Source organism: Hyperolius riggenbachi, chromosome 2 (genome assembly GCF_040937935.1).
Source record: "Hyperolius riggenbachi isolate aHypRig1 chromosome 2, aHypRig1.pri, whole genome shotgun sequence".
NCBI classification, from domain to species: Eukaryota; Metazoa; Chordata; class Amphibia; order Anura; family Hyperoliidae; genus Hyperolius; species Hyperolius riggenbachi.
The window spans coordinates 528,579,546-528,606,566 of NC_090647.1; the positions used below are offsets into that span (position 1 = coordinate 528,579,546).

The 27,021-nt window shown below is 44.9% G+C and overlaps 1 protein-coding gene across 2 annotated transcripts in view; it reads right to left on the reverse strand.

Moving 5' to 3' along the window:
* The window catches only part of CRYBG3 (crystallin beta-gamma domain containing 3), a 294,639-nt gene that overhangs the window by 140,777 nt on the left and 126,841 nt on the right, over positions 1-27,021 (reverse strand). For both annotated transcript variants that reach the window (XM_068270638.1, XM_068270637.1), the window contains one exon: positions 14,441-14,844. In XM_068270638.1, the coding sequence (XP_068126739.1) occupies positions 14,441-14,844 (404 nt within the window). The remainder of the gene's footprint in view (positions 1-14,440; positions 14,845-27,021) is intronic.

The window sequence follows — 27,021 nt, forward strand, 5'->3', positions numbered from 1 at the left end:
CCAGCAACTACCCTATGCGAAATCGCATGCAAAATCGCGGGAAAAAACGCATGCAAAATCGCACCAGCATGCGATTTCGTCTGCGGTGATTTCCCCGGCGATTCCGCACCGCACAAGTGGAAATGCAGCCTCAGATCTGACAATAATGTCAGAAACGCCTGATCTGCTGCATGCTTGTTCAGGGTCTGTGGCTAAATGTATTAGAGGCAGAGGATCAGCAGAACAGCCAGGCAACTGGTATTCCTTATATGGAAATAAATATGTCAGCCTCCTTATCCCTCTTGCTTCATTTGTCCTTTATTTTAATTTCATTGGCTTCCATGGTCAGGAGCCAATGAAATCGGCTCCTAACCGGCTCACAGAGCCCTGCTGTCATAGCGACCTGCAGCAATGATTGAGCAGAATCTATGCCGAGAGTTGCGGGTCCATGCGGCGAGACGTCAGTAGGCCTCTTTTTTTGGTACCAGCAGTCTCTGGTTCTTAAAGGGAACCTAACCTGAGGAGGATATGGATTTTTCCTTTTACAATAATACCAATTGCCTGACACTCCTGCTGATCCTGTGTCCCTAATACTTTCAGCTACAGCCCCTGAACAAGCATGCAGATCAGGTGCTCTGACTGCAGTCAGACTGGATTAGCTGCATGCTTGTTTCAGGTGTGTGATTCAGCCACTACTGCAGCCGGACTGCCAGGCAACTGATATTGTTTAAAAGGAAACATCCATATTCCTCTCAGTTTAGGTTCCTTTTAAGGGACCAGAGACTGCTGGTACGCAAGTGGTTAAAGTGCTGCAGAAGATGTCAACGTTACATAAATACCATACATAATAATAACGTAGTTGGACATTAGACTATGACTATGGAAAGCATTAGATAGTGAGCATCTCTGAGGACAGTACCCTGACTATGTGCTCTGTAAGTTCTGCAGAACATGTCCCCACTATATAAATACATGATAATAATAATGTGGTAGGACATAAGACTATGACTATGGCAACGAATTAGATTGTGAGCTCAGTCAGCGACATGACTATGTATTCTGTAAAGTGCTGCAGAAGATGTCAGTGCTATATAAATACATGATAATAATAATGTGGTAGGACATAAGACAATGACTATGGTAGGATTAGATTGTGAGCTCCTGAGGACAGTCAATGACATGACTATGTACTCTGTGAAGTGCTGCAGAAGATGTCAGTGCTATAGAAATACATAATAATGATATGGTAGGACATAAGACTGTAAGATTACATTGTGAGCTTCTCTGAGGACAGCCAGTGGCATGACTATTTGCTCTGTAATGTGCTGCAGAAGATGTCAGCACTATATAAATACATGATAATAATAATGTGGTAGGACATTAGTCTATGACTATGGTAGGGATTAGATTGTGAGCTCCTATGAGGACAGGCCGTGATATGACTGTGTACTCTGTAATGTGCGCCAGAAGATGTCAGTGCTATACAAATACATAATAATTATATGGTAGGACATTAGACTATGACTATAGTGGGATTACATTATGAGCTCTTGTGAGGTCAATCAGTGACATGACTATGTAATCATAAAGTGCTGTATTAGCTGTCCAGTACACAGTGCTGACGTCTCTTGCAGTGCTTCATATAGTGTACAGTCTTGCCACTAACTATCCCTCAGAGGAGCTCACAATCCAGTTTTGGGGCACTGCACTATCTGCACTAGAAGCTGCATACGTGCTCAATCCCACCTGCTCTGCCGCTATTACACGGGAAGCCACCCTGTGTGATCCCATCAGCTATTCTTGTGCACATGTGCATGTCATTTCCTCTGGAAGCTGAACCAAACCCATGAAATGACTCTCTAATGCGCTGCAAGTCAATGATTCCAGCTAATGAAGTGTGTTAATTGCAGCTAAAGGGAAGGGTAGGAAGTGACCCGCACTAAGGATCATAAGGAAACATGAACAAGTATTTTACTGTCCTTCCCTGTACAAACATGCAGCAGCAGAGCAATTCATATGCTAACACTGCTTATAGAATGTTTCTTTTTTGTTGGATTAAACGGTCCTGAACTCAGGACTTCCTCTCTGCTCTCAAAGATAAGCAACAGCATAATAACCTTTAAAGAAAAACACATATTTGTTACAGCTGATACAAATCCTGCAATAAACCTGCAGTGCGTCTACTTGCTGTTTCATGGAAGCAGACATAGGGTTAAACATCCTGTGTTTACCAATTACCTATCTACCGTGGCAGTCAGCTGACACAGGGGAAAGATCAAATGACAACTTGTGATTAGTCACAGATAAGGGGGAATTAGACAGGTGATTCTGCCAGATTAATGTAGTCCCTGTGCAGCTCCAGCCAATGGGAGACATGGTTAAGAATGGGGTGCTTGGGGTTAGGTGAGGGGGATGCTTAGGGAGGGATGGTCAGATGTTGGCATGGAAGTGAGCCTATTACGTATGAGTGAATGTGTGATGAGGGTTAGGGGTAGAGTTAGGGTTAGGCATGGGAAGGACAGTAACTGTTTATTGGCCTCTGACGAAGCGGGGAGACCTGTGAAACAGTAACTGTTTATTGGCCACTGACAAAGCGGGGAGACATGTAAAACAGCAACTGTTTGTTGGCCTCTGATGAAGCAGGGAACACCGTTAAACTGTAACTTTTTATTGGCCTCTGACAAAGCGGACAGACCTGTGAAACAGTAACTGTTTGTTGGCCTCTAATGAATTGGGGAAAACCATGAAACAGTAACTGTTTATTGGCCTCTGACGAAGCGGAGAGACCTGTGAAACAGTAACTGTTTATTGGCCTCTAATGAACCAAGCAGTCCCTTGAAACAGTAAATGTTTATTGGCCCCTGACAAAGCAGGGAGACCCATGATACAGTAATATAGGGGCAAAACAATCACCGATCTCCTGTGCATTTCTTATTTGCTTGCACTGGCAATTCCTTTACATGGTTGATGTATCCTGAGTCTCCTGCTCTGGCACACAGCCTTTGTATTTTTGGGGAATTTGACAATAAAATATGCATTTTAGTCCCAATGTTATACGCCTGAACTTCTGGAAACAATGTTGTCCAGTGAGCGATAGCTTGAAAACTTGGCACCCTTAAAAAGGAACTAACCCGGGATCAGTAGCCATTATTCCCTTTACCATGATAAATCTTTTAGTTTTCTCGAATAACTCATCAGAGGGGTCTTTGTAGCTGATATTGTGGTGAAACCCCTCCCACAGTGTGATGTCGTGACCATGGTCCTGACAATTTCCTGTCTGTGAACCTCGTTGCATTGTAGAAATAACAGCTTTTTCCAAGTGCCAAGCAAGCAGTATCTCCCTCTTTGCATAGAACTCTCAGTAATGAACATTCCGTACAGATCATCTGGAAGAACTAAAGATGTCACCACCAGGGTTAGATTTCAGAATGTAAATCAGGGAGAGGAAAGATTTTACAATGGGCAAACACTGACTAAATACTCTACAAAGGAATATTGTAAACAATAAGCAAATGTATTTATTTTGTTATTTTCACTATAGTTCCCCTTTAAACTCTAATGAAATGCTATGTATATATATACAGTGTATATATATATATATATATATATATATATATATATATATATATATATATATATATATATCCTATAAATATTGTACAAATTTATAACTGCAGACTATTTGACTTTTCAAGACTGTGCCAACAAAACAATGGGTACGAGGTCTGAGGTATTATTCATAACATCCAGAAGCCCTTCTCAGTAGATTACATAAACTGATCTCTCTATGATAATGTGATCTCTATGGGTGGTAAGAATATCTCACAACGTCCCGCGGCCAACCACTGACCCAAGAGGGCATACTGAGTTACATGAGGTCAGAGACACACCACCGACTCATGAGTCAGACAGCGATGTGGTTTCATCTGACAGACACACTGGACAGATAGTGCTGCCTACATGAAAAGGAAAATAATATAGCCATAGTCATTTATACAAACATGAGGTAAGGAGTAGAGGCCCACTTATAAATGACAGCTTGGATGCTTAGTAATGGTGTAGTCGGGGGTCGGCATTACCATAAAGGCAACCAGGGCAATTGCCTCAGGACCCTCCAGCACTGCCAGCCCCCTTCCCAGGCCCCCCCCCCCCCCCCCCCCCACACACACACACACTTTTTCCTGGTCCCTGAGTACCTGCAGTGTAGCGACTCACCTGATACAGTAGGCCCACTCTCCTTGATATGTCCATGGCTCCGTGCAGTCCGGTTTCCATCCTCTCAGCGTGCCTCTCCGATGTGACCTGGGGCATGCTAAACTGCTATATGTAAAAACATATGCGGGATCACGGAGGAGAGGCGCCCCTGAGAGGATGAAGATGGGAGTGCAGGGAGCCACAGACTAATGGAGGTGCATGCGTCGCACGGAACAGGTGAGTCGCTACACTTCAGGGGTCCTGGGGACCAAATAAAAGTTGTAAGAAGTCCTGTGGGGGCCCCTAGTGGGATGTCAGGCGAATTTGGCAGCCCCTAATGCCAATTTGGGGGGGGGGGGGAGGATTTAGACAGAGTACACCCACCCCCCCGAGTGTACAACAACAACAACAACAAATAACATATGTAAAGCGCTCTTCTCCCATAGGACTCAAAGCACATAATCATGGCTCAGACCAGTAAATGGTTGATTGGTAAAGAGGAAGAATTCTATAAGTCTGCAAATGCCAGGCTAAACAGGTGGCTTTTCAGTATGGATTTGAATACCTCAAGGGATGGAGCTGTCTTTACTGGGTGTGGTAGGGAATTCCAAACGGTAGGGGCAGTATGACAGAAAGCTCTGGTTCCAAAAGTATTGAGATGCACTCCGGGAATGACCAAGTGTAGCTGAGCTCAGGAACTCAGCTGCAACAGAAGATATGTCTCAACAACACTTACAATCCTGATTCCATACATACCTTCTGTTTGCACAGCTCCTTTCACTAATAGCGTATAATTCTACCACATTAGTTATTAGCTAAGCAAAAAGTTTTAAGTTACACCATGAAAAGACTTTGATGATTCACTGTGTTGATTCACTAAAGCTCAATAAGGATGTTGTATGGTACACATTAATTAGAACAGCGTACAGCAACTCATTACAAGCCTGATTTTTTATGCTAACCAGACGCCATATGACTCTCGCACTGCTTGTTATCTAGTGTGACTGTCTGACCTAATTGGCAGAGCAGGAGAGCTTTCCCAGGTGCTGAACATACTATGCGACTAACACAAAATGTTCTGCACCAATGGCACGAGGTTCCTCACTTGAGCCATATCAGCTTCTGTTGGTAGACAAAGAGGCTGTTGAACAGTAAGAGACCCCACAAATGTGCAGGTCCCCCTCAGCTCTGTTTACTACCACTCTATGCCTATCAGCAATAAGAGTGCTCAGCTGGGGGAGGAGGGGATTGGCAAATTTCCCCCGCCCCACAAAATACCATGTCCACTGCCATTGACAACAAGAGCTCTTAGGACAAGCTCCATGCTGCCCTCTGGAGCATCTGGTAATGAAGTCCAGGGGTTTATATTGCTATTTCATTGGCCCTCCACAAGGTTCACCTCCTTCCCATGTTGAAGGTCATGTGGACTGGTTATTATTCTCGACGGAGCATCTGCAGAGGTGGAAAATGTTCCCTCCAAGTCAACGTGCATGAAGAACAAAATATATTTTTCATTACTTATGGTATTTTCTTCTGAGGAGGTAAGTCGCTACCCTTCTCATCTACATAACAACCACTAGTTACATATCATTCATGGCCACTCCACCAGTGTTAGTACAGTCCTTACCCTAAGGACCCTAAGGGTCCCAAGTAACGAACTTATTCTGGAGAGCGAATGAGCAGCTTCTGCACCAACAGACCTGGGACGGTTATTTTGCTGCAGGCTCTGGCGGTGGTGGCAAGCCATTGCAACCCACCTTTGTGAGTATATTACTTACACAAGTGATCTTATTTAACTCCCTTTGTCCAACAATACTGCACCACTGGGCTCCTAGTCTCTCTCATCCCACAGATAATTGGAGGTTACGGGTAACCATCAAGGATCGACACTTTTCCACCATGCAAATGATCATGGTCTTTTATTTTCTCACAGGCCTGTTTTTCTCACAAGTCCAGTCATCACCACTTACTTCAGAAAGAACAAATCAGGCCACAATAGTCAACCCAGCTCCATTCTGCTGAGTCATCCCTCTCCACGTTTAGTGAAAGTGCCTATCAAACATGATGTTCTTCGAATGTCGACACCAAACACTAGTGTGAACGCGAGCATTACTCTTCTCCGCAGGCATTTTGCCAGCGATGGGAAAACACTGATGCCTAATTCTAGTGTGAAGCTAGCCAAACAAGCATTGGTTTCATGAGACAATACTTGGCAAGTTTATAATCTCTCTCAGCACAAGTCTTTTGGAAACAACAGACTACAAGGAGGCATTAACTGGATCAAATTCATTTGGTACAAATTGCTTACAAAAATGTAAAATGTCTTTGTTTTCTACATTACAATCTCCATGAGGATGCTTATACAGTATAATCTCGTTATAATAAACTCGGGTATTGTAAACCTTCAGGTATAGTAAACTACCTGTCCAGGTCCCGGCCAATCTCCATTAGAAGTCTTTGGGAGTAAGGCCTGGTATAATAAAACTTCTGTTATAGTAAACATGGTTTTTGGGCCCTACATGACGCTGACTCTGGATATAGTAAACAGTGGGCGACGCATGCGTCGTATGTCAGCGTGAAACCCACGATTGGCTGCTCTCTTCAGGCTGGTTGCAGGCACGATGATGCCTGATAACATTTGTAAGACAAAATGGATGCCAGCGCTGGATAAACAGAACTGAACAAATAAGTACCCTGGAGAAAATGAGGAATAATGTCAACCTAAACAAGAGGAAGCAGTGTTACCACGCCCACTTTGCAATCACCGATAAAAGTATCGTCACCGTCCTCCCTCGGGACTCAACTCACTCCTGGATATCTCTTCCCTTGTTAGCGATCATGTTCCTGGTAGCATGTGTAGTGCAGTACAGGCTACTTTCACTTGTAGTGCAGATCAGAGTGGGCCTACTTGCTGCAAAACTAAAGCTGGTCACTAACCATACAATCTTTTTCATCCAGTTTTACCAAATCTATGTAGTAGAAGGGTACACTGAGTGAATATATTGAATAGATAATTTAGGCAGTTACCTTATATTACATAAAAATGGTAAGATTGGATGAAAAAGATCGTATCATTAGTGGCCAGCTTTAGGAGAGTGGAGAGGAGAGTGCTAAGTTCTCCCCACAGAGATATCGGAGCCACTCGCTGGTTCAGGGTCTATGGCTAAAATATTAGAGGCAGAGGATAAGAGAACAGCCCGGCAACAGGCATTGCTGAAAAGCAAATAAATATGGCAGTCTCCATATACCTCTCACTTCAGGTTCCCTTTAAATACCCATATCTGGCTGGCAAAAGCACCAACTCCAAACAGCAGTGTATTGACAGATCCCGCGCTCACAGTCCATTCATTCCGTATTGTTCATCATTTATTTCTAACTTTATTATGCTACACTTACTTTTTTCTGCCTCACTTATGCTGATCAATTTCTATTGGATTAACATTTTTTAATGTTATTTATTAGAGAAAAAAAATGCTTTCAACAGTGAATTCAATATCCTTATGCAGCACATATAAAATGTTCAGTAAGTGCTAGCTAATGAAATATGATCTGTGATTCGCACATTCCATGAGACTGCGGCATTTCCTGTTCAATGGATACCTTGAAGACGCATTCGGTGACTTTACAATGCTAGCTGGCCTGGCTCAGGTGTCCTTGTCTTATTGGACCTTTTACTTAAAGGACAACCGAGGTGACATGTGACATGATGAGATAGACATGTGTATGTATAGTGCCTAGCATACAAATAACTATGCTGTGTTCCTTTTTTCCTTTCTCTGTCTGAAAGAGTTAAACATCAGGCATGCAAGTGACAGTTTCTGTCCGGGTCGGACTGGGTCAGACTATAGCATAACCCTCACTGCTAAGGAATTACAGCCATAAAACACTTTCCTGTCAGTAAATGACTTCTGAGAGTAGGAAAGCGATAAAAAGAATCAATAGTTCATAGATTTAAGCTCTGGCATACTTCAATGCACGTGTCATTGAAAAGAGACAGTGAAACAGTAAACACTTAAAAAACTAATTTAAATATAAAATAAAACCGTGGGATAAAAAGTCCTTTTTAGGAGAAGGAGGAGAGATGCAATTGTTTATCTCATCAGGTTATTTTCACTTCGGATGTCCTTTAAAGGGAACCTGAGGTGAGAGGGAGATGGAGGCTGAATATTTATTTCCTAGTAAACAATGCCAGTTGCCTGACTGCCCTGTTGATCTTCTGGCATAAGAAGTGTCAGAGTTAAAACCCTGGAACAAGCATATGGCTAATCCAGTAACACCTGAGTAGGTGGAGTCAAAGTACCTGATCTGCTGCATGCTTGTTCAGGGTCTATGGCTAAAAGTATTAGACACACAAGATCAGGAGGACTGCCAGGCAACTGGTATTTTTTAGAAAAAAATAAATATGGCAGCCTCCATATCCCTCTCCCCTCGGATTCCTTTTAAAGCTGAATACCAGTGATTTTGTTTTTGAGGCTATGAACACACTAGGCAGAAACACTAGCGTTGTGGAAAACGATGCAAGTCTAGGGGCCGCATGTAAAAACGCATATACAGTATGTGCCATTTAAATTGTGTGGTTTTGAAAACGCACAACTGGCTGCATAATTTTCTAGAACGCATATAAAATGAACATAATGTATCTCAATGGAGACGCAGGGGAATGCTTTTTTACATTAGTTTTTTTTAAAATTAGGTTATGATATTTTACTCTATTGATTAGGGGAATTAATAAAAAATGCAAACACAAAACGTAAAAAAAAATAAAAAAATTTAAAAACACAAATGCATACAAAAATGCAAAAAAATACAAACACAGTGCAGAAAACACATGGTTTTCTGCACTGCCTAGTGCGATCCCAGCCTGAATGATAACACTCCTACCACTGTACCAGTGGGTGACGAAAGATGTACTATGAAACAGAATGGCCCTTAAAGTGGATCTGAGATGAAAAACTAACTATAACAAGTAAATTGTCTATATACTGTATCTTATGTACAGTTTAGATAGTTTACATATCAAATCTGTCTGCATACTGCTTTAATAGAATATTATTATTTCTTCCTGTGATACAGTGACAGCAGCAATGTTGTTTGTAAACATTACACAGAGGCAGGCTTATCTGCATCATCAGCACTCAGGCTGTGAAAAAAAACGAATCCCCCCTCCTCCTCCCTTCTCTGGCTAGTAATACCTCCCCCTCCTCCTGCCCAGACTGAGCTCCCATGAGCCCTTGCTACTGCCAAGGCTCTCTGAAAACTGTGGGCAGGGCTTGTTTAGTTTATAGGGAATTAGAGTATTAAAACAAAAACAAAAAAGTATTTGGCTTGAGGAATGCCCTATAAACAATAGGAAAAGAACACAATTGTGCAATGAGTAAAAGTTCATCTCGGATAGTGGATCTGAGGTGAACTTTTACTCATTGCATAATTGTGTTCCTTTCATATAGTTTATAGGGCATTCCTCAAGCCAAATACATTTTTTGTTTTGTTTTAATACTCTAATTGCTTATGAACTAAACAAGCCTCGTCCACAGCTTTTCACAGTGCCTTGGCATTTTCAGACAGTAGCAAGAGCTTATAGGAGCTCAATCTGGGCAGGGGGAGGGGGAGGAGGTTACTAGCCAGAGATTTCAGAGGCAGAGGGGAGGAGGAAGGAGGAGAGGGGACTGCATTTACACACAGGCAAGCTTATAGCATCTCCGGCTCTCAGCCTGTGACAATGTGACAAACAGAACATGGCTGCCCTCATTGTATCACAGGAATAAATATTCATATACTTTTGAAGCTGTTTGCAGCTAGATTTGCTGTGTAAACTATGTAAACTTTAGATAAGATATATAGACAAGTTACTTGTTATAGTTAGTTTTTCATCTCGGATCCGCTCTAAAGGGGAGGTCCAGGATACATAAAAAGTAAAGATCCACTTACCTGGGGCTCCCTCCAGCCCCTGGCAGCCGTCCTGTGCCCTTGCCGCAGCTCCGGTGGCTCCCGGTCCCCTCCGGTGCAGATGCCGACCTTGTCAGGTCGGCATCTGCTTGCACTTCACCATGCGGCTCACTGAGTTGCACTGACGTCATCCGTACTGTACTGCGCAGAACTACTGCGCCTGTGCAGTACAGTCCGGACGATGTTAGCGCGACTACGTGAGCAGCACAGTGGAACGCAGTAGGCCTCTTCTACCGGAGCTGCGGTGAAAGCACAGGGCGGCTGCCAGGGGCTGGAGGAATCAGGTAAGTAGATTTTTGCTTTTTAAAACGATTTTGGATGTGTCCATTAAAGGGTACCTGAACCCACAAGTGACATGATGAGGTAAACATTTGTATGTACAGAGCCATTTCTGCATACAAATACGCTAAGCTATTTTTATTTTATTTTACTCCCTGAAAGGGTTAAACATTCTTGTATGCAAATGACAGTACAACAGGGTAGAGCTGCCCACTGTATTTGCAGTAGTCTATCTCAGCAGTGGAAGGAGTTGGACTTGGTCAGGTGATCTGATCTGTGCTGCTAGATAATGCCAATTTACTATCATATGCAAAATAGGATGCTGAACTAGGGCTTTAAAAAGAACCCGAGGTGGGTTCTAAGAACGCTATCAGCACACAGAGGCTGGGTCTGCATATCCTGCCCAGCCTTTGTTGCTATACATTTCCCCCCACAGGCCCCCCTGCGCTCTGCTTGCCCCCCATAAATTAAACCGCCGTGCTGTCAGTGCACAGCGTGTCACAGCCGGCTGTTTAAATCTGCATCTGTCAGTCTCTGCTGCTCCCCTGCCTCCTCCATAGCTCTGGTCCCCACCTGAGTCCCTTCCCTCCAATCAGCGGAGGAGGGGTAGCGGCAGAGACTGACTGTGAAGAAACGCGGAAAAGACGCCGCATGGACGCAAGATGAGGCGGCTGTTTCCGCGTCTGGCATAGAGGAACGCAGAGAAACCGCCACGTCTGACGCGGCGGTTTGTACGCATAGGCCAGCCTCTCTCATTGAGGTGGGACGCGGAGGAAACGCCGCACGCTCGGACAGCGTGGCGGCGGATTCCGCATCCCATACGGCAACTACATTACAACACATGACTGGTGTGGCTGGGACTGATAGTCCACACTGGTTTGGGAGGACGCGTGCGCGCGCAGAGAGGCAGGGCTTTTATGGCAGTCAGAGGAAGGTCAGCTGACATTTGCAGCATCTTTCATTGGTCCAGCGATTAAGGGAGGTGCTGGAGAGCACTGAAGTATATATACTGGGTGCTGGTCATTCTCTGGTTGTCTGGCGTTGCGATCACTACGTGGTAGCACTCAGACCTTGTCTGTATCTGTGTACTAGCATAGTTTCCAAAGGTGTTGACGGCCAAGGATCTCACACCTTAGCTTTAGGAATTTGAACTGTATTATTTGTTATGACCTTCTGCTTGCCTGACCATTCCTTTGAACTCTGATTCTGTACCTTGCTACTTCTAATCTCCTGTTGCCAAACCCTGCTCGTTCCTGGACTCTGTATTTGCCTCCTGATTCTGTACCTTGCTACTTCTGATACTCCGTTGCCAAACTCTGCCTGTCCATTGGATTCCGTATCTGTCTCCTGAATCTGTACCTCATCTGTCTGTGTGTTAACGACCTGGCTTGCCCGACCTCGAGAACTGGCCTTACTGTTAGAGGCAGTTCCCAGACCTGTTAGTGACACCCTCACTGGTGTCACTCACACTCTGTCCTTCCTACTCTCAGCCTAGCTCCTCCCTCGGGAGAGTCTAGGCCTACGGAAGGAACATTCCTCTGTGTGTACTCAAAGTATTTCTGTTGCATAACACTCACTCGTTACTCAGGTGTCCAGAGGTTAGAGTATATATCTGATTATCGGTGATACTGCAGATCACCAATAATCGGGTATATTCTGCATTCTCGGTGATACTGCAGTTCACCGGTAATCAGACCCTCTCTGTGTTACACCGATCGTTACACTGACAGATGCAGATGTAAACAGCCGGCTGTGACACGCTGTGTGTCGACAGCTCGGCATTTGATTTATAGGGGCCAAGCAGAGCGCAGGGGAGCCTGTGGAGGGAGCAGTATAGCAACAGAGGCTGGGCAGTATATGCAGACCCAGCCTCTGTTTGCTGATAGCATTCTTAGAACCCACCTCGGGTTCCCTTTTCTCTTTAAAGAGAACCCGAGGTGGGTTTGAAGAATATTATCTGCATACAGTGGCTGGATCTGCCTATACAGTCCAGCCTCTGTTGCTATCCCAAACCCCCCTAAGGTCCCCCTGCACTCTGCAATTCCTCATAAATCACAGCCACGCTGCTGACAAACAGCTTGTCAGAGCTGGCTGTGTTTATCTCTATAGTGTCAGTCTGCTGCTCTCCCCGCCTCCTGCAGAACTCCAGTACCCGCCTGCATCCCTTCCCTCCCTGCTGATTGGAGGGAAGGGACGGGGGCAGGGACCGGAGCTATGCAGGAGGCGGGGGAGCAGCTGAGACTGACACTACAGATGTAAACACAGCCTCACAGCATGGCTGTGATTTATGGGGGGTTGCAGAGTGCAGGGGGACCTTAGTGGGGTTTGGGATAGCAACAGAGGCTGGGCTGTATAGGCAGATCCAGCCTCTGTATGCAGATAATATTCTTTAAACACACCTCGGGTTCTCTTTAAAAGTATAACATTTGAGTTTTAGAAATGACAAATAAGCATTTTTGTTCAGGAAAAGACATAAGTAATTCTTGTGCATCATTTATACACGGGGTGACTTCCATACGGGGACACACATGGAAATAATCTTGGGGAACACTGCTTGAAAACACCATTTCCGATTACACTACGGCGTGCAGCCAAGACAAATTACACTTAATGACAATCCTTTCCCTCTCAGCGGAAATACGAACAATGGAAAGTCACACAATGGGGAGACACTTTCACACACCCACTGACACTCGATCACGGTGTAACGTTATGTCATCCGTACAGCCGCTATTATGTGGCGTTAGCATGGAGTATGTGGAGCTTAAAGGACCACTATTGTGAAGAAAATTAAAATACATGTCAACACAATCCAATAAGAAGTATGTTTCTTCCAGAGTAAAATGAGCCATAAATTACTTGTCTCCTGTGTTGCTGGTCTTTGACTAGTCCATGATCTTTGACTAGTCCATCTCTTCATGGGGGATTCTCAGTATTTAATTTATTCTTTTTAAAAACACTCACTGTAAAGGATCTATACAAAGAAAAAGGTCCCCCCACCTGTTTTCACACTATTCTGGCAGTTGAGACTGCGCAACCGTCATTCACTAAGTGCTTTTGAAAATAAAGAAAACTCTGAGAATCCCCCATAAGGAAATAGACTAGTCCAAAACCTGTCAGATTTCTACTACTTACTGTAAGCGACAGCAACATAGGAGAAAAGTAATGTATGTCTCATTTGACTCTGGAAGAAACATACTTCTTATTTGTATGTGTTAACATGCATTTTAAATTTTAAAATTTTTCATATTGGTCCTTTAATATTCACTTTTAACAAAACCAATTAATAAAGTAGGCAATGAACTAAGGCACTTGATCCATATATTATTGGTGAACATGAGGTTCCTATCACACAAGCAACAGACAATATAATCCCATCAAAACGCCATGCAATTTCATTTCTATGGAGGCTTTCACACTGTTACATTTGCGCTGCTATTACTTCCAAGGGGCTAACGTGCGGCATGCAGTGCCTTACCGAGCGAAGCGTGGCCTGTATGCTGCACTGCACGTGTTGCATCACAGCGGACACAAGTGTGCCCCTTGCTATAGTTATCTATTTGCTGTGTATCTCTGAAATCTTACCTTGCCTTATTTAAGGTACATACACAGTCACACGTCTGATTTTTCCAAACGACCGGTGTGTATGTAACTTTAGACCTGAACTCAGAACTTCCTCTAGATAAGCAACAGCATAATAACCTTTTACAGAAAAAACATTTCTTTGTTACAGCTGATCAACATCCTGCAATAAATCTCCAGTGTTTCTACTTCCTGACTCATGGAAGCAGACCTATGGTTAACATCCTGTGCTTTCAAATGAGCTTATCTGCTGTGGCAGTCAGGTGACACAGGGGAGAGATCAAATTACACTTATGATTAGTCACAGATGAGGGAGAATTAGACAGGCTAAACTCTCTAAATTCATACAGGGTGCATTTCTCTCTCCCCTTCTGTTCTGTGCAAGAGTTCAGTTCCCCCTTAAGTGACTTACGTCTCTACATAATAATAGGAATGACTGCAGACATCCCCGGTTACTCACTTTGGCCTGAGAGTGGTTGTATCTGGATCTTCTTGTCTTCTCGCCTCAGTGAGGGTCTCGGTAGGATTCTCCATATCGCCGTCAGTGAAGGGGACCGGGCTAAACTCTCCTGTGTGTTCCGTGTCACTGGTGGGATCGTCTTGTGTCTGCTCCTGCAGGCTATTTATAACCTGTGAGTCCTCATGTTCCTCGCAGGGGTCCGGCCTGCTGGGAGGCTGCTTTCCATTTCCCGGGGAAGCCTTTGCTGAGAAATTGAAGAGGTTCCCTATAAAATGGAAAAAGTTCTCCCTGGATTGCTTCTCGCTGTCCAGAACTCTGACGTTCTGCCGGAATTCACTGTCCTTCTCCACGTCAGGCTGGGAGCTGCTCTGTTGATGGGGGCCGGGGGAGTCATCTTCCTTTACCTGCACAAAAATAAACAGGGTCACATGATCTGCAGTAAACAATGCATAGTGTACATAGTGTGCTCACAGGCTGAAACCTAAATCCCACCCTTAGGAGGCCATACATTAACAGATTGCCCCCCCCCCCCCCCCCCCATGTGCCCAAATGATAGATCCCTCTCTGAACAGAACCTGATCAGAGAGGGGTCTATTCCTGCCACGCGCTACACGTAGATCTGAACCTGTTGAACCAATGATATAGTTCATTGCACCACAACAGACTTAAGGTGGCCATACACTGGTTGATTTGCCATCAGATCGACCAACAGATAGATCCCTCTCTGATCGAATCTGATCAGAGAGGGATCGTTTGGCTGGCCTTATTGCAAACAGATTGTGAATCGATTTCACTATGAAACCGATTCACAATCTGTGCAGTTGCTGCCGCCGACCCCCCCCCCCCCCCCCCCCGCATACATTACCTGATCCGGCCGCTGTCTCTTATCCGCGATGGGCTCCAGGGCTACAGCTTCACTTTGCTTCCTGCCGGGGGAAATTTAAACAGTAGAGGGCGCTCTACTGTTTAAACTTCCTGTCGGGACCGGAAGTAAGTGAAGCCAGCCGGAGCCCAGCGCGGAGAAGGGACAACGGAGAGAGCAGGGACACACGCCGGCGGAACAGGTAATGTATTGCCGCTAGCGTCGGTCGTCCGACATTCGAACGCCGCTATCGACGCACTATCGATGCACTCCCGACCCGCCGGCGATCGAGCGAAATCTTCCGCACGGACGGATAGACGGGAACGATCGATTTCAGACGTAAATCGATCGTTCGGTCAGCGTTTGCGCAACAATTTCACAGCAGATTCGATCACAGTGATCGAATCTGCTGTATATCGGCTGGAAAATTGTTTATTGTATGGGCCCCTTAAAGGTGCCCATACATCAGACAATCGACCAAAAGACATCTCTCTTTAGATACGATTAGGGATTTGTCTCTTTGTCGTCAGGTCTATAGCCACCTTCAGCCAATTTTAACTTTTCTCTGCAGAAAAACATAAACAAAGAAGAAACAATGAGAGACAGTTAAAGGCACGTACACATGCCTGATTTATTCAAATGACTGGTCGTCAGACCTGCCCGCGTGGCGGCTGTCCTAGCGACAGTTTTTTTGTGTGTCCTAGCGACAGTTTTTCTGTGTGTACAGTCTGTCGGCAGGCTGATAAGGCTGGTTTTGACAGATCCGCTGCTGACAGACTGTACACAAAGGAAAACTGTCGCTAGAACGGCTGCCCCGCTGGCGGGTCTGAAGACCCGTCGTTTACTGGAATCCGGCGTGTGTACGCGTCTTTTTTTTTTAAAACAAAAAAAGGTTTTATTGATCAGTAAAAAAAAAAAAGGAATGTCATGGTATACAAAGGTACATTCTGGGCAACAATCATAATACAGGTTAACAAATTGATCTGTCGTTGAATGGCATTGTAGTCAATACAGGGTATTCCACACTTATACTTACATAGTTGTAGAATAGAACAGCAACAACATGCACATTTTAGATAAACGGGTGAACTCCATACCGCATTTGAGGGTGTAAATACATGTACATGTTGATAATATATAATGCTAAGACTAAGAAAGTCCACTTCTGACGGATATTGTGACCTATAAGTGCAAAAGATATTCCTACACATCTGCAGCAGTTAATTAGTGCAGCTAGAATCAGGACCTGTCTTTCCATCTATCCCAGATTAAGTGAAATTGCTTCAAGCGATCACGATGTTGATATACCAGTTTTTTATAGGGGAGACCCCTGCTTATCCTCTTCCGCCATAAAGTAAAAGAGGGGGGTGAGGTTGCTAAGCAGCCCAGTGCTATTTCTTGCCTAGCTGCGAATAGGGTTTCATGGATAAATGTTTTGACATTTGGTTGTAAACCCTCGTCAGAGATAATACTCAGCACACACAAAGTGGGGTCGAGTGTTACTGGGCAGCCCATTTTGTCATGTATAAAATTCACCACTTGTAGCCAGAAGGCTTTAACGGGCGGGCACTGCCATATCAAGTGGAGAAATGTAGGAGACTGAGATCCACATTTGGGACAGTTATCTGAGGCATCTCTTTTATATTTAATTAGTCTACCTGGAGTGAGGTACGCTTGGTGCAGTATATACACCTGCGTGGCTCTGTCTTTGATACATATGGAGACTTTTTGGGGTGCTTCCAGTGCATCTTCCCAGTCATCATTTTGCAGTGTTAATCCCATTTTGGACCATTTTTCTTTTACTGGATCCATATGATCCATTGCACCGCTCGACACCATCTCCTTATATAAGTCACCAATAAGGTGTTTGGTGGGGCCTTTTTTAAGTATTGCAAGGAGAGGGTGTGGAGCAATACATACTTGTACATTTTTAAATTGCCTATTAAAGGCGTGCTGTAATTGAGTGTAACGGAACTGCTGAGGGGTAAAAGATGGGAACTGCTTTTTAAGATTGGGTATGGATATTAATTTCCCCTGGTCTACTATTTGTCCCAGAAAATGTATTCCCGCTCTCTTCCAGTATAAAGGATCTGGTATTGTAGTGAATTCAGGGAGCTTAGGGGGTATTCCACAACGGGGTATGTGGATCGTGTTTATGAGCTGGGTACATCATACTAGCCTGTCTCCAGGTATTATGGGCTTGTACTAGAATAGTGTTTGAGGTGTACTGGGTGTGCCTTACTCCACTAATAGTATCCAAGGCTACGCTGTCTTTGGTGGGGTCCAAGCTGTATCCCAAGGCCTCAGCGTTGTATAGTCCACCTGTTACAAACCAGGGGGCCATATGCTGCATTTGGGCCGCAAGGTAATAATGTTGCATTGAGGGAAGAGCAAGGCCACCCATATCTTTGGGATTAATAAGCAAGGAGTGCTTAATTCTAACACGTTAATTGTTCCATACAAATGAAGATATGAGTGAGCGAAGGCGCTTGAAAAAGTGCATTGGAATGTAAATAGGGGATTGGTGCAAGATATATAGGATTTTGGGCAACAACACCATTTTAACCAGACTAATTTTACCTGTAATTGATAGATACAGCTTGGACCAAGTTTTGCACTTGGATTGGACCAATTGTATCAGAGGGAGGACTTCTGTGTGTAAGTATGTGGAGGGAGGCAGACTAATTTGGACCCCAATATACTTAAAGGATTGAACTATACGAAGTTCATGGTTAAGTGGGCGGATTTCGACAGAGGGTCGATCTATATACATAAGAACCGACTTGGTTTTATTAAGTTTAAGACCAGAATAATAACCTGACTCTTCAATAGTGTCTAGGGCATTGGACAACGACTCTCCAGGGTCAGCAAGGTAGAGGATCGTGTCATCGGCATAGAGCCCTATCTTTTCCTCCGTGTGTGCAGTGGAAAAGCCACAAATCTGAGGGTGGGACCTAACACGGCATGCCAAGGGCTCAACAGCTAGAGCATACAGTAGAGGAGAGAGAGGGCACCCCTGACGTGTGCCTCGTTTTAGGGAGAAGAGCTCAGAGATCCAACCATTTGTACATACCCTAGCCTTGGGGGACTCATAAAGCAAGTTCACCCATTTACAAAAGGATTCATGTGTACGCGCCTTTAGATAAAAGCTTCAAAAGACTATGCTGCCCAGGACTTTATAAAGTCGCAGAGCTCAAAGAAGCTCTTTTGCATAGATAACAACTGAAGTTTCTTAAAGAGAACCCGAGGTAGGCAGATGGGGGGCAGATGGGACACAGACATGTTCTCTGCCTCATGACATGCCTCTGTGTCCCCCAGACGCCACTCTCTGCCCCCCCCCACCCCCCACCGCCGCGCTTTAGCCGCCCCGAGATTGCCGACAAGATTTGTCACTATCTTGGAGGTAAACACAGGGGAGAGGAATTCCCTGTTCAAAATGCCTCACAGGGGCGTTCCTGCAGGGTCTCTGGAGTTGTCATTGGGCAGCTCTTTCTCCCTGGCTGCGCCCCCTGCTTCTCCCCCGCCTCCCTGCAAGCTGTGAGAGACACACAGTCGTGCAGTGTCGTGACCCCAGAGGTCACAAAAATGAAAATTGGCCATTGCAGCCCACAGGAACTGCAGTATTTGCGGCTACTTGATCCACTCAGCCCCCCAGATCGGGTAGCCTACTTTTTTTTTTTTTTTTACAGCGTCAGGGGTTTTGTCGCGTCTGTCGCTCGTTGTGATTTTGCTCGCCATTAATGCCACGCACCCAACCGACCATGACAGACTGACATCTTACAGCATGTCCGGCCGATAAATGTGACCAAATTTGGCCTGAAATTGCTTGGGTCGTCAATCGGGCATGCACTTGGCGGCACCGATTTTCATCCGGTTCGATTATAATAATTGAATCGGATGGTCGATTGGCCCCTAAGTCGCCTGATGTATGGTCATCTTAAGGCTTTGTTCACATTGCGTTCGGCTCGCGTGTCCATCCACATTGGGCTGTTTTTGAGGCGCCTTTTTTTTCCGATTCCCGGCGCTTAGGTGGGTGATTCATTTTTGTGCTTAGCGGTTTTGGAAGCGTTTTTGCCGAGCGGTTTTGTAATTCACTCTCTGACGCAAGTCAGGAAGTGAACTCTTTGACCCGGAAAAGCAAAAATTCAATGTATTTATTCTTAAAAACACGAACGCAATCGCTACACAAAGCGATTTTGTGAGCGTTTTGCATTCCTCCTACACTTTCCATTAAGGCGGAATCGCCTCAAAAATGTTACACGCGGTGTCTTTTTAAAAAACCACATGCAGGCAAAATAACGCCGAAAACACCTGCAGTGTGAATAAGTCCTCAGAATAAGTCCTCATAGAGATATTTACACTCCCCGTCTCGGTGAAGAGTTCTTTAGTAGTTAAATCAACCAACAAAGTCCTCTAAAAACCTAATTTATTTCCATCAATATTTCCTTATTTTATTATTTGACTTTGAACAGCTTAATCGAGTTTCTCACTTAAAACTTCCAGGCTTTTTTTTTTTTTTTTTCAGTTTCCTAAACTAGGTTTTTAGAGTCCAATTACCATTAATTAAGAATTTGTTGAAATGGGCTCAGGCATCATTAAAAAGTGCTGTTTGTGATTGCAGAATAATCTAATTACATTAAATCAGTTTGTTAAATCTCTTTATTATGTTGATGCAGTATTGAGTTTCCGTTGTACTTGTAATGAGAACATTTGGAACGGACCATAAAGTAACACATGGATACATGAAATCAGTACAATATGGTGTCTGCTGTGACTGAAGTACACATGCTTAATCACTGTCACCTTTGGCTTGTCAATCGCTAGGGGGACATGACAAGAGAACCAGAGTTGCACAAACACGGGTGGCAGGAAAACCAACGGGGAGCCAGTGAGTGGCCCTTATGAATTGCATGACAATTGCAAGGGGTGTGGTTATAGGGTGGGAGGGACTTGTGGATGCAGCACAAAGTGTTCAGAATGCCACGGAGGATAGAGCTGTGTACCCTAATGGAGAAAGGTATCGATTAGGGCCAGGAACAGCTAGGACTAGGCATCTGAAGCAAGGCCAACCCCAACTAGGTATAAGTACAACAAGCATCTGTGCGCCCTACTTGTAAGAAGTGCTATTCAGTGTTGCTTGCAAATTTTCACCTAAGTCATTTTCGCATCGAAAATGCAGTTTTCGCGTTCTTTTCTGCAAAAATAGACTACATTTTTGGCGTTTTTGCCCTAATAGCAAATATAAAAACAGGTGCCATATTTTCGACTAAATAGCAATTTTCGAAAATAATTGCCATATTCGAAATGTGTTTTGCATGAAAACGTATAGAAAGTAATTTCTTCTCTCCCCATAGTAGGCCTTACAGAAAGCGAAAAACGCTAAACTAATTTTTTTTTTAAGCGAAAAAATGCTAAATTACTCGAGCATATTTTGAAAATTGTATTTATTTTTGCGAAAATAACGCAAAAAGAATATCAGCATTTTCGCTCATGCTGCTTTGTGGCCCTAGGCCAAGAGTGTTGTGGTTCCCCTTTCCTGTGCCGCAGCGCCCCTCCCATTCCATGTGCAGCCCCCTCTTCCATGTGTATCATCTATGTACAGCAGCCCCTCCCATTCCATGTGCAGCCTCCTCTTCCATGTGTAACATCCATGTACAGCAGCCCCTCCCATTCCATGTGCTGCCCCCCTCTTCCATGTGTATCATCTATGTACAGCAGCCCCTTTCTTTCATGGACAGCTACCTTGAAATAGCACACTGTGCTTGAGAAAGTTTAGAGAAGTCACAGATGCTATCTTCACACCACCTTCGCAGCTCCTATAGCTATTAGAAACCAGGACAAACTAAAGAAAAAAAAATCTGGCGCTTGGTGCTCTTTAAGCACTTTTGAACAGTTTGGAAATTAATGGAAGCTTTTTCAACTGCTTGGGAGTTCTTTCTGGTCCCATTTATCAGCCATAGGTGACTGTTTAACGATCAGCCAGTCAGTAGGTGACAATGCCTTTCTCTCTTCATGGGTGAGCAATGAAGGGAGAGACGGCCAGCGGTACGACGATACGTGTTTATGAGCGAGTAGTGGGAGCGGTGCCTCTCCCGGAGACACCAGAGGTCCCTGGAATTGAGGTTTATAGATCAATAAACCGAATAAAACGGACAAGCCTGTCGCTTTTACACGCCACGACTCCAGACTCACTGACACTAACAACATTGTCTTGATAAATCTCCCCGTACACACTGTGCTGGGTGCCGGCTCTATTCTTCCCAGAAATCATCTTTATTGGAAATGGTTACATTTGGTCTGGCTTTTTTTACACTTTACACTTCTGCTAAGAAAAGGAAGCTATTTTGGGAGAAAAAAAGTAAGATGTCGTTTTGTAGGGAAGTTACAACAAACGTTCAGTTAGTCGGCATGAACTAAATCGTCCTTCACTTGATTTCATCTTGTTAATGTTCTACATGCCTAAATAGCCTTGTTTTACTTATGAATATTATCATCTAACCTAGCAATGTTGTGTCATATAGACCAGTGTTTCTCAACATTTTATTGATATATACCCCTTTTAAAACCCTGTACACACCAAGTACCCCCTGGCATAGTAAACATTATCACAAGTACCCCTTGACAAATATATATTTAATCGTAGTACATTATAATTGGTTCTAAACAATTTCCAAGCATTTACTATTGCTTTTAATTAGCTAAAATACTGATTTGGTGTTGTTTAAATAAGATTTATCATTTTCTAAAACTCTAAATTTGTTATTCTTGGTTAAGTATATCAAGCCCGAGTACCCCCTGGATCTATCAGAAGTACCCCCTGGGGTACGCGTACCGCATGTTGAGAACCTATGATATAGACCACCCTTTTTTCCTGCAAGGTTGCACAATATAACACTCGATCCTCACCATGGGTGTCAAACTTGAATACAATGGGGGCCGAAATTGAAAACTGCAACCAAGTCGCAGGCCTACCTCAATGACTAGTGGCCAGTGTCACCTCCTTCCCTTATAAATGTATCTGGTATCTAATGCTCCTCCTACTCTCCCCTATACAGCTCCCTAGTGTCTAGTGGCCCTCCTCCTTCTCCTATACAACTCTATGGTCTCTAATGCCTCCTTCCTCCCCTATATAGTTGCCTGGTGTCAAGTGGTCTTCCCTCCCCTATACAGTCCCATGGTGTTTAGTGGTCCTCACTCCTTCCCCTATACAGTTCCCTGGTGTCTAGTGGCCCTCCTCCATCCCCTATACAGTTCCCTGGTGTCTAGTAATTCCCAGCCACGCATACGCTGACGAAGCTCGAAAAGGGACAGGTGTAACCTGTAGGTGGGTGGGGTCACATCCTGCACCTGCGTTGAGTAAACCCAACAGGCTGCAGCCTTATCCCCACCAGCAGGAACCTACACACACAACGCTCCCAGGTACAGCCTGTTATAACGTCTGGGTAGAACAGCTGATGGGAGGAGTAGTTGGCCTCATTCTCCTTCAGATCAAGTCATCAGAACGAAGGCAGCACGTAATGACTGCCGAAGTGACGAGATAACCCGGGGCTGATCTGATCCACAAGTTCTATGGAATGTTGCTGATAATAGGATAAGACACTTCTCTGGTGGTCTAGAGCAAACCAAGCATAACGTAAAGTGGGGAATCCACTTGAGGGCCAAATTTAGCCAGATTTGGCCTGTGGGCCAGAGTTTGACATGTGTGCTCTACACTGTCATGAGACAGGCTAGTCGGACCCTACTGATGATGTGGTGTTGCCGTAGTAATCCTGGTCAGTATGAGAGAAAGCGTAGGTTTAGATATATGGTGTATGTGCTTGGCTGATGGGCCAATGGGGCGAAGCTACCATCTGTGGCACTATGACTTAATTCCTCTAAGTTAGAATGCCTCCTAAATATGATGATGCCTCTTTGTTAAAAAAAAAAAACCCTCCTGGTTCCCGATTCTTGCTTTGTCCCATCATCCCTACGCCATCCTTGGTTGAAGTTATTCGTCCTGCAAGTTCTTCGGTATTCCCCGGGCAGCTCTTTAGAATTAATTGGGGGCGCGAATAGTTGAGATGGCTGCCCACTGAGTGCCAAAGAGCTCACAGGACTGACGGGTCAGACCAAAGACTGGGAACTGGGAAGACTCTATGGTATCCAAAGCCTTCCCTATACTCAGGTATGAATCAAACCACTTCAGGTTTCCTTTCAAGGGTTACCTAAGTAAAAAAAAAAAGCAAAAAAAAAAAAAGCTCAAAACTGGCCAGTCGTAGCCAGTTGCAAGCTAATGGGCATTGAAAAAATGGGTGTATCTATACTTACCTGGGGCTTCCTCCAGCCCCATGAGGATTGTGGGCTCCCTCGCTGTCCTCCCTGGCCGCTCCATTGTCCCAGGATCATCTCTGACATCTTCTTACATTGTCTTGTTCTGCTCCTTTGTAGCCTGGCCGCGCAGGCACAGACCACTATGACTGCCCCGTACTGTAGAAGATACTGGAGGCGATCCTGTGACAACAGACTGGCCAGGGAGGATGACAAGGGAGCCCACGGTCCTCATGGGGCTGGAGGAAGCCAAGGTAAGTATAAACTAGGCACAGTGTACCATCTCAGGTACACTTTAAGATTTCCTTTAATTGATTATCTGAACAATCCTTAAAAAATTACTACCGTTAGATGAAACCGCAAAATATAATTCTGTAGCAATAATAATATGAATCCACACAGAAGCGTACTACACCAGAACTAGCACCAGTCCCTGAAGCTGGATTATAAAAGCCCCCAACACCGGAAAACAACCTCAGCTGCGCCAAGCAACAAGCGACCCGACAGGTTCTAGAATTTCCATTTTAAAAACCTTCCAGTATAGCAATATGGAAACAGCAGAGCTACTTTCAGAATATCCACAATCCAAACCAGTGACTGATTACCTCAGCATGAGCCAGTAATACCTGTAATGTTTCATAAAAGGCTCCAAGTGGCCTCAGGCTACGAAGTAACGACACTGAGAAATAGCAACCTTGGCATACACAGCAACATCTCTCCCCAGCAGGGAACGATCCCAGCGCAGAAGTACAGTCTGCCGCGAAGTCCTTCATGTGTTTTCCCGCCCGTTAGAGAGATCTGTCGCCTGTGCACGGCTGCGGCCTGTCTTGGCTCGGGTGAGGCAGAATCAGCCCGTATCCCTCTCCTGTGCCCGGCGGTGACTCATCCGCTACACCGCGGACCTTGCCAGATGCGTAACTGAGACTTTATGATGCATTGTTACGCTGTGTGCCAGGCTTGTCCGCAAATGGAAATTAAAGCTAATTAATTCACAGCTAATGCTCCGATGTGGGAGACATCCGTTTAATCACATCGCAGAGCGAAACAATAACTCTGACCTGAGCTCACACTAAACTGGAGGAGGTCCAAGAGAGGGAAGCACCTGACCCTGAGAAAATATGCTCCGAGCACCCAGCTGTATGCCAGGCCCAGACCTAACTCAATGGCCTCAATTCACTAAGCATTCATTAATGCTGAAAACAGTTGATTTTACCGATCACCTTCCCAAATTCCAATTCACGGAACCTGTTACCGTGCAGAAAATTAGAATACCGACTTGTGAGGTAAATTATAGACTTGTGAGGTAAATTACCGACTTGTGAGGTGAGTTACTGAATTTTGAGGTAAATTACTGACTTGTGAGGTAAATTACTGACTTAGGACCTGTACACACTGCTGCACTTTTAAAATCGCATGCGATTTTTAAATTGCAAGCCTTCATGAGAATAGGAAAAGCGCATCGCACCAGTGTGTACAGGTCTCCACGATTTTCATTATTTTTCAAAAGACCTTGCGATTAAAAAGCGCGGCGCAAGCGCAGCAGTGTGTACAGGCTCTAATGAGGTAAATTACCAACTTGTGAGGTAAGTTACGGACTTTTGAGGTAAATTACTGACTTGTGAGGTAAATTACTGACTTGTGTGGTAAATACCTCAAGAAAGTCAAGAAATTACAATTCACAAAGATGAATGCATTCAGTAAATTCAACAAACGTGTTTGGTATTTTTCTCCAGCTCTGACCAGCCAGTATCTCTAAATATCTCTATCTCTCTTTCTATGTTGTAACATTGACAGGCAGCCAATAGGGAGAGACACACAGCCCTGCTTCTCACCCTGATTTGGTGAAACCCTGAAAAGTGGGACTTCACTCTGGCAGACCAGGGGAGGGAGACAAATGTGAGGATTTTCTGCATCCTTTTAGATTTGAAAATCTGTCTCCCGTTATACAGAAGAGCTCCCCCTGGTGGCTACAGTACATCTAAAGGGAGGGATGTTGGGGGTGCACTGGACAGAAAACCCTGACGCTAGCGGCAATACATTACCAGTTCAGCCGGCGCTTGTCCCCTCGGTCCCTTCTCCGCGCTGGGCTCCGGCTGGCTTTACTTACTTCCTGTCGGGGGAAGTTTAAACAGTAGAGCGCCCTCTACTTCCACCGACAGGAAGTAAAGTGAAGCTGAAGCCCAGAGCCAGCGGAGACCGGGGGACTCGCGCCTGGCCGGATCAGGTAATGTATTCAGGGGGCAGCGGCAGCTCCACAGATTGTTTATTGATTTCATAGTGAAATCGATTTAAAATCTGTTTGCAGTGTAGGCAGCCAATAGATCCCACTTTGATCAGATTCGATCACAGGGATCTATCTGCTGGTCGATCTGGTGGCAATCGACCAGTGTATGGCTGCCTTTACCCACTGCAGTCCTCCATGCAAGCTGAGCTACATCATGGCAAGGCCGAGGTGTGAGGGTGCGGTGCGGAGAAGTTGGCCGTGGCACCTTTGAATGAGTGCAGCCGTGGCTGGGAACAATTGCACAGCAGAGACATGTGGCAGATTCTACAACCAAACTATGCCCTCATCCCTCGCTGTCGATATGCTGATCAGAAGAAGTGTCTGGCAATGGCAGATCTGTGAAAGAACTGGCACTATCAGAAGGGCTGGTGAGTGGCGAGTAAATATTACGGCTGGACGTTGGGTGGAGCCGCAAATAGTAAAATATCGGTAATTGAAGACACTGATATTTTACTATATATTACCCTAAACCTTACCCTAACCTTAACCATCCTTTCTGGGTGCCTAACCCGCCACCTAATGCCAAACCCTATCCCCCCTGTAGGTGCCTAACCCTACCCCCTCACCTAATGCCTAACCCTAACCCCCCCGTAGGTACAGTATAGGTGGCAACATCTTTAGTCCTGTCAGGTGCAGCTCTGTGAAATGTCTGTCTCTAAGGAATTCCGAAGCAAGTACAAAATATACCTGGTCTCCCAGAATGCTCTGGGAGAATTCCGCATAGCTAAACAGACTAGGCTAAACATCCTTATGGAGGGTGGAGCTACATACCAATATACAACAATATTTAGATATAGGAAGTGCTTCTGATGCTGAGACCAGGAAAATTACCATAAAGTAGGTATCCTAGATAATTCACTGCATTCTACTGAATGTCACTACAGTGCCTCTTTGAAGTGGGCCTGAACTCTTGCACAGGAAAGAAAGAAAGCCTAGAGAAATGCACCCTGTATGTATTTAGAGGGTTTAGCCCAGGGGTCTCAAACTCAATGTACCTGGGGGCTGCAGGAGGCAAACTCAGGATGAGGCTGGGCCGCATAAGGAATTTCACAATCGCGGCGCATCACCGCCTCTGCACGCCCCTCTCACTCTTCCTTCACAGAGAGGGGCGGGGAGAGGCAGTGATCC